This window comes from Aspergillus uvarum (assembly GCF_003184745.1).
Source record: "Aspergillus uvarum CBS 121591 unplaced genomic scaffold BO82scaffold_32, whole genome shotgun sequence".
Lineage (NCBI taxonomy): Eukaryota > Fungi > Ascomycota > Eurotiomycetes > Eurotiales > Aspergillaceae > Aspergillus > Aspergillus uvarum.
Window position 1 is genome coordinate 114,619 of NW_020291329.1, and position 16,361 is coordinate 130,979.

Here is a 16,361-nt window from a genome sequence, read left to right on the forward strand (position 1 = left end):
TGGACTTGTGCTTCATTTTGATCAATGCATATATTCCCAATAAAAAGATTGTGTGCTGTATGCTGTGCAGCAATTATACCTGCAGGATCCAAGCTGACATCATTAGTGCCAATGCTCTGTAATGATCCGCTGCCAATTCATCCCGCCTACCCCTCACATGACATTACACCAACATCAGCTAAACTAGCTCTTCCACTCCTTTCGCTGACTTTCTCACCTTAACTCACGCCCCTCTCTTCATCCACCGCGGAGGAGATATACTGCCTTGACAACAATAACCACAAACCTATCACAGCCCCACAGAATGACCAAACCCACCAACCGCCCCCGCATAGCCTGCTTCCATGGCGGCGGCTCCCGCGCGTCTGTCTACGAAGTCCAATGCAGCCACCTCGCCAAGCTCCTCGAACCGGACTTCGAACTCGTCTTCTTCGACGGTCCCTTCTTCCGCGACGCGGGGCCCGGAGTCCTCCCTGCCTTTCGCGGCTACGAGCCCTTCCGCTCCTGGTTCACGCAGGATAATAGCTCCGGCATCGAGCTCGCTGACGGCAGCGGGTACGATATGACCGGTCGGGATGGCGTCGAGCGGATCTGGAAGCTGATGCGGGAGCGAGACCAGGTTAACCCTGGTGGGCCTTGGGTCGGGGTGATGGGGTTCAGTCAGGGGACGAGGCCCGCGGGCGGGTTATTGCTGGATCAGCAGCGGAGGGTTGCGAGCGGGGAGTCAACGACATCAACGACACTGGGGTCGAGCTTGAAGTTTGGAGTTATGTGTATGGGGGCTGGTGCACCTATGGTGGCAGAGAGTGCGCATCGTATGTTCATTCTCCCCTAACAGATCTCTGATCAAAGACTAACTGTGATGCTTGCAGGGGCAGAATCTGACGCGGAGCTTGTCTCCATCCCGACGATACACGTGCATGGCCTGAAAGATCCGGTGCTGCCATTGAGCCGACATCAGCTGGCGACGTATTATGAGCCTGAGCGGAGTGAGCTGTTCGAGGTGGATTATCATCATGCCATGCCGTGGGTGAAGCACGAGGTCGAACATCTGGCGTATCTGATCAGGGCAGCATACAGAGAAAACAGCTGAAGGGGGTCGGAGACATTTCAGGGATTGGAATATGCACTCGAAGAAGGAATTAAGCTTCACAGATGGTATTAATCACGGCCACGCCAATGTAGCCAATAGACTTTTGCTCATATCTCATATCTCATGCTAAATCAGGGGGCAGTCTTGCTTTCTTCAAACATAGCAGGAGGGATCCCCTCGTCTGCGACTGCCTTAAGGTCATCCTCCCCCATCTCCCCATCCCAACCGTGCGCAACCAAGTAAGCACGGAACTTCTCATCGCGGACTCGCAGATCCTCCCCGGAAATATCCTCCACGAAAAAGTACGTCACCAGCACCCCGACCACACCGCAGATCGCAGCGATGATGAACGTCCACTTTTTGCCCAAGTTATTCTCTATCGGTGTGAACACCTGCGTCCCGATCGCACCGCCCGCCTTGCCAAATGCGGCCGAAATACCATAGCACGTACCCCGCACACCGGTCGCGTACATCTCCGACGAGAGCAGGCCCAGCATATTCCCTGGACCGAAATTGCCGGAGCTCTGCATCAACCCGTAGAAGATCACAAAGAGGGGGATGATCTTGGTGATCTTATCGTATGCACACCCAATAATCAGGCCGAACACCAGGTAGCCGGTGAAGCCGATCATCATAATGTTCTTGCGCCCGACGCGGTTGCACAGAACGGCGCCGAGGAAAACGCCGGGAAGAGCAATCACGCCCAGTAGGAGCTGCCATTCGCCGGTCTTCATCACGGAGCTATCTTTGATGACGGAGGAGATGATCGTGCCGGAGAAGACGCCGTTGGGAAATGTTACAAAGTCTAAAAAGATGAGGACATCAGTCAAGGGCTGTGGGTGCTGGTCACTGGAGAAGATGGAGGCTACACACCGTACAAGAACCAGGCTCCGCAGGTTCCAATCAGAGACTTCCAGTAATATTTGACCACAAGGATGTAGGGCACGTGCTTCTTGATCGCGCCGCGGCGGTAGAGGGCGGAGTTCATCATTCGGAACCGGAAGTAGAAGACGGACAGCGGCCAGATACAGCCAATACCGAAGCAAACGCGCCAGACAGTGCTGTAGTGCGACTGGTGGCAGGCGGAGAGGACGATCAGGAAGATCGCGACCGCGAACGGCCCACCAAACGAGAGGGGGAAATTGGTCACCATAATGAAGGCCGGTCCGCGTTGCTTGGGGGTCAGGTCGTTGGCAGCCTCGGATGCCGATGTGGATGAAGCAGGATATTCGCCACCGGTGCCTGCCGAACTTCAGCTACTGGGTTGAGGTGCGAGATGTGTCTGCACTCACCAAAACCAACTATACCACGCGCTACCGTCATCATCCAGAACATTCCGTCGATAGTGTACCCGTTCGATGCGGTGGCCAATATTCCGCCGACCACGATCATAGCCGTTGTAAACACCAGAGCAGCCTTGCGGCCGAGGTAATCACAGGTGAGTCTGAGTGGGATTAGCGCTGGAGGATGACTGGGAATTGTTGTGGTGGCTCTTACCCGATAACAATCTGGCCGATAACCTCACCGACCAAGAGAGCGTTGGAGACTCGAGTCTTGACAGCTGAGGTGTACTGCTCCTTGTATTGACTGGCAAGAAGCACGTTCACCATCGTCCTAGCCAGCGGTTAGCTTTCTGAGACCATTTAGACAGGAAACGCCTACATCAAGTTGTTCTGGTATCCATCACTGATCAAGGCAAAGCCGCTGGCAATCTATGGTTTATGTCAGTATGACTGGTCTGTAGGACAAGAGACTGCAGAAACTGACAATTGTGATCAGGTCCGAAAGAGTGCGGCGCTTCTTCTGGGCTTCCGCCTCGGAGATGGTCTCTCCATCATGGGAGTTGGCCTGAATGACAGTCTGGAGATCTCCTTTGGGAGCAAGTGAGGAGTCTGGTGGCGCTGACATGTTGCTAGAGTACCGCAAGCGCAGCGATAGAGTCGCACGAAACCTTTGCAGAAGGCTTGCCTTTGTGGTCAGGAAAAGTCGGCACGAAAGCGAACAGCCCGCCCCTCGTGCTTTATATCCGGGTTTGGAAGCGAATGGCAGAGACTATTGGTGGAGGCATGCTGGATGTGACCTTAATCCTGTTGCAGTAGTCAATCCAGTTAAGGCATTATCGGTGCTATCTCTCAATCAGCATATTGATTCATTCCTTGTCCTGCAGCCACTGGCAAGCGACTAAACTGGATATAGCCTGGGCCGGCCTACTTTACTACCGGACCAATCATAGAGAGAAATCGGCCCGTTCCCACCCGGGGAATACCCTCCAATCACATGACACGACGACTGCACGTTCCATGTTGTGGGCGAGCACGTGTAGCTTATCTTCGCTCTCATCTCTTGCAGTGGTGTTTGTTGATGCTTTTCCCATCCATCAACTGTCCCCACGGCGAAAGCTTCCAGTTTCTTGGCCTGCGCTTGATGACTCGGGAGGATCACCTATTGGCGTGCAGACAGCCAAGAATGCGCCCACGTGAATCAAGACGCGCCAACAACGCCCTTCCGTAAGGCTGTCCAAGGTTATGTGGCGGGCCCACCACGAGTCGTCCGGTCCAGATGGGAAAGTGCTCAGACGATGAACCATGTTTCCTCTTATTTGCCCTGACTCGGGTCTATTGCTCAATGAACTCGTTCCCTGTGTCACACCAGTCAGGAATCGGCCTACGCACAGTCACGGCTGACTACACGTCGAAAGGCTTGGCAGAAACCGTGAGCTGAATGCATTGTATTCCCTCCATCTACTGACATCCTGCAGCAGTCGCTCTTGATCTAGTCTCCGAATCATCTGTCTCCACCTTCATCACAGACGGGTATCACAACCGTGATCGCGGCCCACGGTGGTGTCTATGCCACGCCTTCATTTGCCAAGCGGGCACATCGGCTGGACCCATAATCTGTCGATGAGACCAATGACCGATTGTCTCTCCTACTGTGCTTACCCGCAATGGAACGCGCAGGAAGTCATTGTAGCCCGTTGCCCTCTCCCGAGACAGGTTGGTTCCGGACGCCGACGCCGTCAGTCCGATGAGCGGAATCGATTGCAGTTGGGGATCGTTACAGAAAGGTGGCTGCGTGCGGATGATGCGGACCAGCTCGTAGCCACTAAGTCCTGGAAGTGAAGTCTATACGAGGTGTCAGTGGTCGTTCCAGTCTGAACAGTAAACGATAGGGTGACCCGGCAACACGCCTTTATGAAGATGATATGTGGTAATGTAGGGGCCATGGCCAAGTGGTCAAGGGCTGCTGTGCCAGAGCCGATGACAACCACCTCGCAACCTAGCTTTTGGCCGATACGATGACACAACTTCTGAACGGCAAGACTAGATAATAACAGTTAGGAATCGTACCTGCTGCAGCTGCGCAGTGGGGGAGTCTACTTGTTCTCGACGAATAGGAGCTGCATTTTCAGGTCCTGATGATCGCTGGTGCATCTAAGAGGTTTGGCGTTACTGCCAGAAGTGGGCTGTCAGAAGTGAAAGTGAGCAGGGTCTGTCGCCCGATGAGATTATCAAAGCTGATGAGGCTGTGTCTGGTCCGTGCACTGCATCGGATCAGGTGTGGCCTTGGCGTGGGTAAAGACCATCCTGCAGTTTGATGTAGTTTGGTGTAGATAGCAGACGTCGCGTAGGTCTAAAATTTCATCACATAGAGGCAAGGGTCGAGCTTCTTTTCTCCAAGTCTCCAATTAACTGCTGCATTGACTCCGTTACCGCCGGCATCAACGACTATACCTGGTTTCACAGCATTCGATTGTTAAGCATACCTACACCTTCCAATGCGATCAATAAGGAGCTCCTTGAAGTCACCTTCGATACCTGATCTGTCAAAGCAAATGTCATTCTGTCTTGAACTGCATCATGTCATCTTATCTCATTACGGGCAGCTCAAGAGGGATTGGGCTGGATTTGGTCCGTCTTCTGGCTTCCAAGCCGAGTACAGAAGTGGCAGTGGTCTTTGCAGCCGCGCGAACACAGACCGATGCATTGACAAAATTGGTTGCGCAGTCTTATAGGCGCGTTCATCAGGTTAAGATGGATGTCACCGATGACCGAATCATCGCGTCGGCAGCTGCGACCGTCGAGAAGGTCTTGGCTGGTCGGGGACTCGACGTCCTAGTTAACAACGCCGGTGTCATGCCATTTACACCCGTTGGGATTGAGACATTACAATTTTAGACAGGCCGCTATATCAACTCAGTTTATTAAAAGATATTCACTAACCCTTAGCTAGGTCAGACTTAGACTCCACGTTCCGCACCAATGTGACCAGCGCCCATATGGTTACAAGTGCCTTCTTGCCATTGCTGAAACGAGGTACTCTGAAGAAGGTGGTCAACGTGTACGGACTCCACTGCTCATCTATGGTTAAACGCTAATGTGGGATCCCAGGTCCTCCACCTTTGGCTCCATCGCCAGGGCGTCGAGATTTGTCCGTGCCGCAGCCCCGGCTTACAAGTTCACCAAGGCGGCCCTCAGCATGTTGACCGTACAATATGCCCAGTCTTTTGCTCGAGAAGGTTTTATCTTCATGATCATCTCACCTGGTGTAAGCCACCTTTACTTATCATGTCTCGTGTTCGAGTCCTCACTATATGCAGTGGGTAAGAACAGGTCTTGGAGGCGACAATGCCGACTTAACGCCCGAGCAGAGCGCCACCGCCGTATTCGATCTCATTTCTTCTGCGACAAGCGCCCACAACGGCAGATTTTATGATATCTTTGTGGATGGGTGGGGCTTCTACGATGGCGCCGAGGTGCCATGGTAGCTAGAATCGGTGCCTGATGCTCAGAGGCCAAAAAGTGGAATACCCACAACATTTTCCTCGAAGAAGAGACAGTACTGACTAAAACGACTTTATTTGGAAGGTGATTGAAATCGGCCTTGCTCCGATTCCAGCACCACGAATAGCAATGTACCCATTTGGCTTCGACTTATTTGAGCGTCGCGAATTGTTGTCTTCTTCTTCCACATCCAATCGACCGTCTCATCTTCCTGCTGGCTGTGGTCTGTTGCCATCGACTTGCTCTCCCTAGAATTTTTTCTTTTTGGTGTTACACTACCTCTCAATCAAAAATTGTATTAGCAATTGAAGGATCACGGTGATGATCGTATACGCACGGTTGGTTAACTCTGCGCCGAGTACGCTGTCATGCGACTGGTGAACTGGCCGAGGTAGACTCAGAGAATGCCGGGCAATGCAAGAGTTGAGGCCAATGCAACCCCACCCAGAGGAGAGCTGGAAGAAGGTATGTCTGTCAAACCACTTGCTTACAATTACAAACTCAATACCCCCGCTCGACAATTAAGGTATTTTGATGCTACATTAAGACTTGCCTGGCCTAAGTACGTCAAAGGAGATTCGAAAGCGGGGTGTTGTCGATCGCACGGCAATATCGCTCCCTACGGATCAATCCCTGGCCTCTTAACCTTAATGAAACCTCCAGTCACCAGATCTTGACATTGCCTTGCCTGTCTTACTCCGAGTATCATCGAACCAGACGAGACTCCTTGCTTCTAATGCCATTGATTGTTTGAGTCTTGATTATTGATATTCCTCGAATTATATATGGATCCTATCCCCCTTGATAGTGATCTCGATCTGACAGGTCACATACGGTCCATCCCATTCTGGCTCGAAGTCCCTCGTTTGAGCACAATCTCTGCTGAAGTGGATAGCTTTGACTGAGACATCTACTTCTTGGCAAGGTCACACTGCATCTGACTGTTCAGGTCTACATGCCAGAATACGAATCTAGGGTGCTGTTGACGTCGGACAGATCTGGCCAGAAGCCACGCTAGCCGCTGTGCACCGCCTAAATCACCAACCCTTCAATATTGTGTAACCATAGCGAAGGCCACTTTCGTTGACATCACACTACGCGTTGAGTCTAGACAGTATGTTGCCAGAATTATCATCAATGGATCTGGGGTGGTAAGTTTGGAGTTCGCAGAATGGTTTTCGGGCACTGGATGGGTTTCGGTCAGGACTCGTATTATCCGCTCCGCGTTGGGAAGTATACGAGCTTCCGCATTCAGAACCCTCGCTTCCCATTATAGCAACCTCATCACAACCACGATGTGACCTACGATGAACACAGTGCGCTTTCACCAACTATATCGAAAGATATAAAAAGAGCTCACTCGGCCATCTACCGTCACTCATCTCAAATGATCAAGCAATCACTCCCAAGCCCTAACTACAACTAAACTATTCGCTCATCAACTCTAAACCTGCTCATCCATCCTTCATCAAAATGACCAAAATCATCGCCATCCTCGGAGCCCTTGCCACTCTTGCTCTCGCAGCTCCATCTCCTGCAGGCGACGTCGTTCCTCGCGCCTGCACCACTATTCTTCCCTCCTCTATCGATGTCCTCGATAGTGCCCACCCGAGCACCGCAAACGTCGGCCAGCGATTCACCCTCCGGCGCTCTGGCTCCCCAGGTTCCTCAGTGACCAACAAGAAGATATCTGCATTCACCTTTACCGACATCCCCGCCGGGGCCACCGGCTGCACCCTCCAGGTCAATGTACCACCGTTGACCGCAGCCAACCAGATCGCCAAGGGCTCCAACCAGGCAGAGTTCTGGACGACCAACGCCTGGACCGCCGCGAACGCACCGACCTGGAACAACCCACCAACCCGCGGCCAGATGGTCTCTACCTTTCAGTTTCCGACGGAGGTGACCACCACCCTGACCCAGCAGAACCTGGCGTCGAATACCTGCTCCAACACGATGAGCTTCTTGGCGCTGCTGAGCGATTGGCAGGGGGCGGAGGGACAGGTGGATTTCACGCAGGGCGCGGATCTTGGGTTCAAGTTGATCTATAACTGCTGATCCACCTCTTCTCAGGAGTACCCAGTAGTCTGGGGTCTGCATGTGGTTGGTATGATGGGACGATGATCGTGTTATATAGTAATGTGATGGGGGATTTCGGGGCTGTTGTGTCTGTTGATTTAGCTGATCGAAGATGCGTCTATCTAGGCATTCTCACGGAGAAATATAATCAAGGAAGTGGAATAGTGAGCTGCGAAACTATAGTCAGCTTCCAGAGTATAGAATGGATTCTTTGCTCTATTTGAGCTGTCCAAGAGACCCGCTTCGGGAAAGGTAGAAGTTGCTTAGGGAGGCTTGTAAATGTCTAGGTTGTGAAGATGGATTTGACATCGGGTGCCGAACAACATGTGACTCGGGTTTGATGATACATTAAAAATATTGAAAAGTATGATTCCAGAGTCAGAGCAGTCAATAGAAAGTCTGGCGTTGAAAAAAGCATGCTAATTATAGTCACGGACAAAGAAACCGCAGCACGTCTGGCTCGTTCCACCAGCTCTTCCTCTTTCCTTCTGTCCTTCCTTCCTTCTTTCTTCATGCTAATAATAGCACTTATCAATTCATTAATCTTCGTTCCTCGGTCTCTCCATCACCATCATCACCATTATCAGTCGAATTGAAGTCACCATGATATCTGCAATAATATTGCGGACACGGCTCGGTGGGTGAGGCTAGCAACAGGTAGGAACGCAGCGCCACGGTCAATCCGTCCGGACAGTTGCCAGGACCCTGAGACTGGGGATCGATTCCGTCACTGAATCCTTCGACTCCTTGGCTCGATCACGGGACTATTTTCCCCGTGCAGGATTTGTTGCTATTCCGAAGGATTGTGCGGGGTAGGTGAAAAGCTTATTGTGCCCAGTCTTCGTTGCAATTATCGTCGCTCTCGACTCTCGCAACTCGTGGGAGATGACATTGATACTGGAGTATACTCTCAGCATGGCTTGGAACAAAGTTGAACTTCAGTTGTGTGTCTTCTAACAAGCTGACAGAGGATTGTTAGAACCGTCTCTGCTCTAGACTGTGACATTTGCACGTACCTTCCCCAGTCACAAGCTGTTCTGGCAAGCAATAATCGCCAGTTGTGCAAACTTCTCACACATGTGGAATGAAGCCCGTCCATGCCACCGTTTGGAACGAGCTGACCGGTAGTCGCCGCAGACTGATGAACGCCTCGACGATGATATACAACCGCGCAGGAACTAAGCACATGCTGATAAGCGTGGAGATTATATCGAGCACCCACGGTCGCCATCCTGGCGGTCGCTCTGTGGGTTGAATCCAAATATAGGTCAGCGACCGGTGACCCTTGAACCCCAGAGCCGTCAAAGCCACCCGCACCGTGGTAGCGAGCGGAAGTCCGGACGCCAGTACCAGGGCACCGATACGCCACAGTAGCCTCTCCGTCGGGGTCGGGAACAGGTGGTTCCATCCCAGACAATGAATGGCAGGATGGACCATCGCTTGCACCGTCACCAAAATCCAAGTCTGCCGGCGCATGTTGATCACTGGAATCTTGTCGTCGGGCATGCGCTGCAGCGGTCCCTCCTCCAGGCCGAATTTTTCCAGCGTGGGCCGACGGTGCCACCGCTGCATCGGCTTCTCAACGAAGTCTAGGGGGGTGTGCTGAAAATCTTCCACGGAGACGTTACCACCCTGATTCAGGATGGCGTTGACACTTCCGTATTTGAGGTCGATGTACGTGGGTACGCTGACATTCTGCGGCTTGTGCATCCAGAAATAGTAGCTCATCATAGTCGACAGGACGAATCCGAGCGAGAAGAGCTCCAGCGGGGTCACGGATAGCCCCTGGATGACCCGTGCGATCGCCTGTACCGCCAACCAAGCGGTTTGGACCAAGGCTACACATTTCGCAAAGACATCGGCCTTGCTCTTGTCCCAGATCTCCTCCTCAGTGATAGTTGGGCACTCGATATAGTCTGCCTCCACGAGGTATTGGAGGGCTGCGGAAGTGATTGGAAAGGGGCGGTAGTCGATCGAGCGCAGAACAAAGCCTCCGCTGTTGGCATAAAAAGCGTGCTTCAGCGTCCAGTGCTTGTGTCCCATCCGATGCATCTGCTCGACGGCTTGCTGTGCGGCCTCCCACTGCATGGCCGAGAAGTACACCAGTAAGTCCGGAGCCAAGATAGCCAGCATGCCCCAGCGTATCTTGCGCATTATTGTCACCATCAAGCTATCGTTCGGACCAGGGATGTTCAAATGCAAAACGGTGTACAAAGCTGTCGATAAAACCAAAGCACATGACCACAGGATGTCTATCGACCCGCGCACATTGGGCGCGTCGACCCAGCCCGCTGTTTCGGTACCATTGCCGGCCATCATGCATCAGCCAGGTTGTTACTCGAGGGAAGAATCTGCTATGAGCGCAGAGCGGACAAGAACTTGGCACAAAAGACGCGCGGATTGCTCAGCGACTGTCTCGGGACAGACAGCGGTATAAATCAGATTCTGTCTTTCCCCTGCCGCTATGTACAGTACATCCCCTCACATGGAGCAGACACTAATTCGCGACGGACTCAGCTCGCTTGGCTTTTCATGCACAAAGTGTCGCTCAAAAGAGACAAGCGCGGTTAGATGGTGAAATTGACGATCAAAACACTGCGTCCATCTAGTGCCATGCCATTTTTGCGGCACGCTCGATCCACCAGAATTGTGTCTTTCCCGGGTCTTACTATCGATTCTCCCACGCTCAATGGTCTATTCCGCTGTGTTGATTGTTACACAAGTCAAATTCGGACATGCTATCGGCTAAAAAGCGAGACCAACCCTTCCTCCCTCACATGGCATGCTGACAGGAGGCGTGAAGAATGCGACCATGGCAGAAGGTGGTCAGCGAGCAGAGAAAAGTGGAGCAGAAAGATAACGGAGCTGCACGGGGATTCACGGCTGGATCAATTGAGTGTTGAGAAGCATTGGGGTTGACCCTGACTAAGTGGAGATCGGCAGGTCTGAAGGAAGGATGTCCCTAAGAGGAAAGGATGGACTTGCCGGCACTATTTTAGAGCCTTCCGGGCCTGCTTAGAGGCACGAAGGTGGATGTCGCTTGTCCACCCTCACTCCTCCACATTGGCTGTTGCACTACTTGGGGGCCAAAAGTAAGTCTCCACCGTGTCGGATGTTTTTCTTCAATGGTGCCAGCCCTCATCTAATGGCAATTTATTTTCGTTATACTCGTGTACGTCTGGACCTGTTTGGTCGCACAACTCTCCATGAGCACTAGGGTACTCGAGACAAAGGCTGAAACCCCGTTCTCCTTGCTGCCCCAGACAGGGTTCGTCTGCCCTTTCCACGTGCATCTCCGCGACCACCGCATGGCAACAAGGTTTCTACGTTAAGCGAGCTGATCCAGGAAATCATAGATAGGTATTCAGCTTGTCCTCGTGTACCTGCCAGTGCTGAGACCGCGCATGATCCGGTTCCGTTGTCCTACTCAAGCTCTGTGGCAGGCCTTGGAGTCTGAGACATGTTCCAATCACACATCATTCGAGACTGAGTCAAGCAACACAGCCAAGCAGGCTGGGATGTTCTGCTTCTCTGGGCTCTGGCATGTCAGCAATTAGAGCTGTGGCCGATAGCAACCTCCCCTCGATCACTGGCCTAGCCTCCAGTGTCCCGTTCAAATTAAATTGATTGTGACAGGTACAGTCCTTCCTATTTGATCACTAATCTGTTCCGACAGGGGTATCCCTTGAACCTCGCACTACCCCTCCCCTTCTTGGCGGAATATGATGATCGTCTCCATTTTGGGCCTCTGAGGCATGCGGGCTGTGCTTGCTGTAGGTCATACCTTGAACATGTGGTACCCGGAAACTCTGGTTGCTGTGCTCGACCATAAAAGATTGCTAATATTGCCAAGACGAGGTGAGTATACACTAGGTTGCACACTCTCTTGGGGGCGGAAGTCAACCAGGATATCACCATCTTGCAATCTACAAACCTTCATTGCACACACCTGACTGGAAGACTTGACCCGCTTTCAGTAAGAGGAGTAGTGATGATGAACGTTTGCGGTATGGCTCACAGGCTGGTGACAGCCGTCGCTCAAGACGGGCTTTGATTAGTTTTTACGGCACTTCATTTCCCCTCAATCATTGAGTCCTGGCTGGAATAACTAATCATGACTACCAGTCCCTCCACCATACCATTGATCCGCAGCCCCTGCCCGAGTTATATTACAAGATAGAGCTAGTCTATTTTTCACAGCACTTTTTAACAGCACGTGCTCTGGTCAATGCTGTAAGAAACACAAAAGAAATTGACGGCAGATGACCCCTAAATGGTAAGAGAGTGTACTAAAACAGGGAAGTGTGTTGGTGATTGGATATGATATTTGGGAAAAGGAAACTACCATGATGCACAAGAGGATTAACATGAACGGCGAGCGCACAAATCCATCTGATACTTCATATCATGAGAGCATCATCGTATGCTTTGTCTGTAAAGATCCGGAGTCAATCAAGCTTAGGCTCCGCGCGAGCGTTTCTGACGGATCGACAAAGCTTTCTTGCGCAATCTGAACACAAGACTGCGCTCTGCTCCGGTACCATCAGGAGTCGCCTTGGACTTGGGAACTTGGTCGTTTATCTGATCACTGTCAGATTGCGTCTTCCCATCTTCATCCCCTTCCAAGTCAGTCGCAGGAGTTGACTCACCGGCAGGGATAATAAACCAGTCCGCCTCGCGCAGGAGCTGTGGGAACCGCTCCGGGTTCAGCTTGGTGCCCTTGTACTGCATCACGGTCCAGCATCGGCGCCCGTCAGGCAGGAAGTCCTGGTGGGTGCCATACATGCCGGGGATATGATACACTCGGGTCAAGATAGCGAGCCCCGTGGCCTCGAAGACCGCCCAGCCCGCGATCTCTATATCCACCCCCCGGCCATTATATTCGACGGGGACCACGCTATATAGCACCGCCGGGTCGAGGATGTGCTTCTCTGGACTGAGATGTTCCGCGGGGACCGTGCAGATGCGGTTGAGTCTGCTGTCGCTGTGGCTGATGTTGCCTGCCACTTCGTCCCGGAGTTCCTTGTACCATTCGTCATCCTGGCGGATTTCGTCCAGGAGTTCAAAGTACTCTTCGCCCTTGAGGGTGCTGAGCCTGTCGCGTTTTTCTTGGAAGACCTGCATTTTGTGTGATGTCGGCGGTTTGATATCTTGTAGATATCAAGATGAGAAGACGTCGACGATGAAACCAATGGTAGGGTGGTGATGCAGTCAGGTTGAGGGCTGAGGTTTTATTTGATGTATCTTTCAAAGTGTCTCTCTTGAAAAGATTTATCGGCATGGGCAGTTTGTGACTGTCTTTGTGATCTTGATGGAGATATCCATCTTCTCCTTGTGGAGAGAGTTGTGTGTTATGGTAGGCCTGGTGAATTCTTTGTTTTCTCACTAGCAATGCCTTTGCAGAAATCAGTCGGAGAGTGAATGGGTGGTACTTTGATAGGGAACAACAATGCTGCACAGTGGACAGTTCTAGTCCTAGATCGTGTGTTATTCATTGTTAATGCTATCAACAGGTATCAGGTCTAACACGGCTACGACAGGCCGGCCTCCTCTGCACGTTCACAACAAGTGGCAGGAATCTTCTTTGAAGGGCCACTGGTAATCCTTTCATGACTGCCATTGCAACAACTATTTGAATCTTGCTACTGACTTTCTATAGATCTCAAGCTTACTCTGGGCTTGCTCATAGTTTTGTTCTGACTCGATGTAAGACTAAGAGCCACCAAGGCTGGGATCAGCAGCCATGCCATCTTCTGACTCGCCAACTTCTTTTAAGTCTCACTTGTCTGAATTGGCAAAGTGCTCCTTCCTATATCTAGGTTTGAGAAATGACTGGGAATGTCTTATTTGCTCTGTACCTACTCCTAGTACTATTAAGCTTACGTTAAGTACTACTCTGTAGCATTTGCTGTGTAGTATAGCTCTAGACTCGGTGCATATACATGTCAGTCTTGTGGCTGTGCACGGCACAGGATAGGACAGGCAATACCAGAGCCCAGTTTCAGTTTTAAAGACTTATCACAAGGTGTAGATGTTTTGTCCGCTAATACTTCACCTTGAGAGTCGCTCTAGTCTTCTATGTAAGGCTAGTGCAGATAGTATAGTGGGCTGTTTGGCTTAGGCGGGAGCAGGACGCAGACTACTTGCGATCGGTGGTGTCTATAAGTGCAAATCATCAATATCCGGGTATATTGCAGAGTCAGTTGAAAACTCTCGGCAAATCGTCTTGGTGGCGCAATTGGTTAGCGCGTACGACTGTTAATCGTGAGGTTGAGAGTTCGATCCTCTCCTAGGACGTTTGATTTCTTTTTTCCTTCTGGGAAGAAGTCATTTTGCTCCACCCTTGTACACCCACAAACATCCGTAGTACAACTCTACCAGTAGACATCTCATGATATGGATGGTGGCACAAAATTAACTTTTCATTGACGCTGAAATCTCCGGCGCAAAGCTTGTTTACCCCGGAAGAGTGGATCCCCTCATCATCCCCCGTAAAGCATACGTCATTCCCACCCACCACCACCTTCCATCTTCCCCCCCGGAATTCCTGTATCAATCACATTCCCATTCGACTCTCCGTTGTCCTGAAGTCTATCCTACACGCACGTGTATCTGAATCTCAGTATCTCCAACGCACGCGGAATCGCAAACCGCTATCATTCTCCGATGTCCCTCTCCTTCCAGGACCTGGGGACCTCTTTCCTGGGCGCCTTCCAGGCCTGCGTCTCCGTCCTGCTGACGCTCGCCTACGGCGTCATCGCTCGCTACGCCGGCCTCGTCAGCGAGACCTCCATCAAGGATGTCTCGGGTCTAGGAATCAAACTCTTCTTCCCGGCATTGATGGTCGTGAACCTCGGGTCGAATCTGCATCTCTCTAGCATTCTGAACTATCTTCCTATCCTGGGTATGTTCCCCTTCGCCTTTTCCCTTGTTTGCTAGTGGATGGGCTGAGATACTGATGGCCGTAGTCTGGAGCACCATCGTGGTCTTCGTCTCCCTGGTGATCGGCAAACTCGGCGAGCGCGTCCTGCGCCTCCCTGCCTGGGTGACGGCCGCGTGCGCGTTCAACAATACCACTGCGCTGCCGCTGTTGCTTATCCAGTCGTTGGAGAGTACAGGGAGTCTGAAGCGGTTGCTGAAAGCTGGGGATACTGTGTCCGATGCGGTGGAGCGGTCGCAGAGTTATCTGTTGATCTGTGCGGTGGTGAGTAATCTTCTGACGTATGTGGTTGGGCCGAAGTTGTTGCAGCAGGCAGATGCCGGGGGTGAAGATGCCGAGGGGGGTGAGGGGGGTAATGGCGAAGGCCGATCTGAGGGGGAGGGAGATGATGGGGATGGCGCGGATGAGCAGAGTCCGCTGCTTCCTGCGTCCGTCCGGCGGACGGGCGCGCAGATCCGGGGCAAGTCCCGCGCGGCCTGCGCCCCGCTCCTCCGTCTGCTTCCTGACAAGCTGAAGGAGGAGGCGCTCTCCTTCGACAGCCCCACAGTACTGAATATGCTGCTCGGTCTGTTCCTCGGCGGCCTGCTGGGCCTGACACCGCCGCTGCACCGCGCGTTCTTCAACAAGAACGAGGACGGGGGCATCTTCAATGCCTGGCTCGTGCTGAGCATCAAGAACATTGGCAAGCTGTTCACTACCCTGCAGCTGTTCATCGTGGGCGGAAAGCTGGGCGTCAGCTTCCAGAACATTCAACGCAGTGCGAAGAGCGGGCACGTGCCCTGGCGTGCCGTCGTGTTTGTCTTTCTCGTGCGGTTTGTGCTATGGCCTGCGTATGTTTCCTTCTTCCTTTTTGGGGCGCGTGACGTGCATTGCTGACGGTACGTGGGGGTCTAGGATCAGTATCTCGTTGGTGTATGTGTTCGCCGCGAAGACGAGTCTGCTGGGCGATGACCCCATTCTCTGGTTCAGTATGATGCTCATGCCGACGGGGCCTCCGTCGTTGGTCATCTCCGGGCTGGCCGAGTTGGCGAACGTCTCCGAGGAGGAGAAGCTGACGGTTGTCAAGGCTTTGACGGTACGTTGGTCCTCTCGTGCTCTTGTGTGTGGTTGCGGGTCGTGCTGACTTTCGGGGTTGTAGAGCCAGTATTGTCTTTCGCCGTTTACGTCCTTCACTGTAGCTGGGGCGTTGCACGCTTCGGAGAAGATTTTTGCGCAGTCGGCCAAGTAGATGACTGCCTGGCGCTGACGTATAAGGCTGTGCAGATTGTGTCTTTGGGGCAGTATATAAATATGGGAATATATCTTGGTGATAGAGGATGTTGGACACGCTATGGTCCGGTCAGATGGTATAGGGGTAGATATAGAGTTGAATACATTCATACTGTCGATATAGCCAACTAGCAAATCCTGGGGCAGTCCACGATAGCAGGAGCTCGGAGTCAGTCCTAGGGTCGAGATCACCAGA

General features: G+C 52.2%; 8 protein-coding genes and 1 non-coding gene across 9 annotated transcripts; 5 read left to right on the top strand and 4 right to left on the bottom strand.

The window, feature by feature from the left end:
• Positions 1-21: 21 nt before the first annotated feature.
• BO82DRAFT_354960 (uncharacterized protein) lies at positions 22-1,220 on the top strand. Its single transcript, XM_025635320.1, has 3 exons — positions 22-57; positions 107-815; positions 873-1,220. The coding sequence occupies exons 2-3, from the start codon at positions 305-307 to the stop codon at positions 1,091-1,093; spliced, it is 732 nt and encodes a 243-aa protein (XP_025491172.1). The 5' UTR covers positions 22-57; positions 107-304; the 3' UTR covers positions 1,094-1,220.
• BO82DRAFT_416522 (MFS general substrate transporter) lies at positions 845-3,001 on the bottom strand (the record flags this gene model as incomplete). Its single annotated transcript, XM_025639997.1, has 6 exons — positions 845-1,898; positions 1,967-2,335; positions 2,386-2,537; positions 2,591-2,707; positions 2,756-2,805; positions 2,861-3,001. 6 exons carry the CDS (start codon positions 2,999-3,001, stop codon positions 1,225-1,227), a joined length of 1,503 nt encoding a protein of 500 aa, XP_025491173.1. The 3' UTR covers positions 845-1,224.
• Positions 3,002-3,756: 755 nt separating this feature from the next.
• BO82DRAFT_97645 (response regulator) lies at positions 3,757-4,598 on the bottom strand. Its single transcript, XM_025641716.1, has 3 exons — positions 4,474-4,598; positions 4,284-4,416; positions 3,757-4,218 (listed from the first exon to the last, which is right to left on the bottom strand). Exons 1-3 carry the CDS (start codon positions 4,497-4,499, stop codon positions 3,910-3,912), a joined length of 468 nt encoding a protein of 155 aa, XP_025491174.1. The 5' UTR covers positions 4,500-4,598; the 3' UTR covers positions 3,757-3,909.
• Positions 4,599-4,953: 355 nt separating this feature from the next.
• On the top strand, positions 4,954-6,145 carry BO82DRAFT_311651 (SDR family oxidoreductase; the record flags this gene model as incomplete). The annotated part of the gene is made up of 5 exons (XM_025632413.1): positions 4,954-5,244; positions 5,276-5,292; positions 5,327-5,434; positions 5,485-5,641; positions 5,694-6,145. The coding sequence occupies 5 exons, from the start codon at positions 4,954-4,956 to the stop codon at positions 5,859-5,861; spliced, it is 741 nt and encodes a 246-aa protein (XP_025491175.1). The 3' UTR covers positions 5,862-6,145.
• A 957-nt stretch (positions 6,146-7,102) lies between these two features.
• On the top strand, positions 7,103-8,152 carry BO82DRAFT_354967 (uncharacterized protein). The gene has a single exon (XM_025635321.1). It carries the CDS (start codon positions 7,351-7,353, stop codon positions 7,933-7,935), a length of 585 nt encoding a protein of 194 aa, XP_025491176.1. The 5' UTR covers positions 7,103-7,350; the 3' UTR covers positions 7,936-8,152.
• A 596-nt stretch (positions 8,153-8,748) lies between these two features.
• BO82DRAFT_97735 (uncharacterized protein) lies at positions 8,749-10,401 on the bottom strand. Its single transcript, XM_025641718.1, has one exon. It carries the CDS (start codon positions 10,273-10,275, stop codon positions 9,028-9,030), a length of 1,248 nt encoding a protein of 415 aa, XP_025491177.1. The 5' UTR covers positions 10,276-10,401; the 3' UTR covers positions 8,749-9,027.
• A 1,743-nt stretch (positions 10,402-12,144) lies between these two features.
• Positions 12,145-13,389, bottom strand: BO82DRAFT_97663 (uncharacterized protein). Its single transcript, XM_025641717.1, has one exon. It carries the CDS (start codon positions 13,078-13,080, stop codon positions 12,415-12,417), a length of 666 nt encoding a protein of 221 aa, XP_025491178.1. The 5' UTR covers positions 13,081-13,389; the 3' UTR covers positions 12,145-12,414.
• A 790-nt stretch (positions 13,390-14,179) lies between these two features.
• On the top strand, positions 14,180-14,253 carry BO82DRAFT_t195. Its single transcript has one exon. It is a non-coding gene; the product is annotated as a tRNA-Asn (tRNA).
• A 1,032-nt stretch (positions 14,254-15,285) lies between these two features.
• BO82DRAFT_354969 (Auxin Efflux Carrier superfamily) lies at positions 15,286-16,282 on the top strand. Its single transcript, XM_025635322.1, has 3 exons — positions 15,286-15,726; positions 15,791-15,971; positions 16,035-16,282. Exons 1-3 carry the CDS (start codon positions 15,452-15,454, stop codon positions 16,122-16,124), a joined length of 546 nt encoding a protein of 181 aa, XP_025491179.1. The 5' UTR covers positions 15,286-15,451; the 3' UTR covers positions 16,125-16,282.
• The last annotated feature ends 79 nt before the right edge of the window (positions 16,283-16,361 follow it).

Bases quoted from the DNA above. Each gene is read 5' to 3' on its own strand.
- BO82DRAFT_97663 (XM_025641717.1), bottom strand. From the start codon at position 13,080: ATGCAGGTCTTCCAAGAAAAACGCGACAGGCTCAGCACCCTCAAGGGC.
- BO82DRAFT_354967 (XM_025635321.1), top strand. From the start codon at position 7,351: ATGACCAAAATCATCGCCATCCTCGGAGCCCTTGCCACTCTTGCTCTC.
- BO82DRAFT_354960 (XM_025635320.1), top strand. From the start codon at position 305: ATGACCAAACCCACCAACCGCCCCCGCATAGCCTGCTTCCATGGCGGC. The intron at 816-872 runs GTATGTTCATTC...TGATGCTTGCAG, and splicing joins GGTGGCAGAGAGTGCGCATC to GGGCAGAATCTGACGCGGAG.
- BO82DRAFT_97735 (XM_025641718.1), bottom strand. From the start codon at position 10,275: ATGATGGCCGGCAATGGTACCGAAACAGCGGGCTGGGTCGACGCGCCC.
- BO82DRAFT_354969 (XM_025635322.1), top strand. From the start codon at position 15,452: ATGCTGCTCGGTCTGTTCCTCGGCGGCCTGCTGGGCCTGACACCGCCG. The intron at 15,727-15,790 runs GTATGTTTCCTT...GTGGGGGTCTAG, and splicing joins CGGTTTGTGCTATGGCCTGC to GATCAGTATCTCGTTGGTGT. The intron at 15,972-16,034 runs GTACGTTGGTCC...TCGGGGTTGTAG, and splicing joins CGGTTGTCAAGGCTTTGACG to AGCCAGTATTGTCTTTCGCC.
- BO82DRAFT_97645 (XM_025641716.1), bottom strand. From the start codon at position 4,499: ATGCAGCTCCTATTCGTCGAGAACAA. The intron at 4,417-4,473 runs GTAGACTCCCCC...GTTATTATCTAG, and splicing joins CTCCTATTCGTCGAGAACAA to TCTTGCCGTTCAGAAGTTGT. The intron at 4,219-4,283 runs GCGTGTTGCCGG...CACCTCGTATAG, and splicing joins CACATATCATCTTCATAAAG to ACTTCACTTCCAGGACTTAG.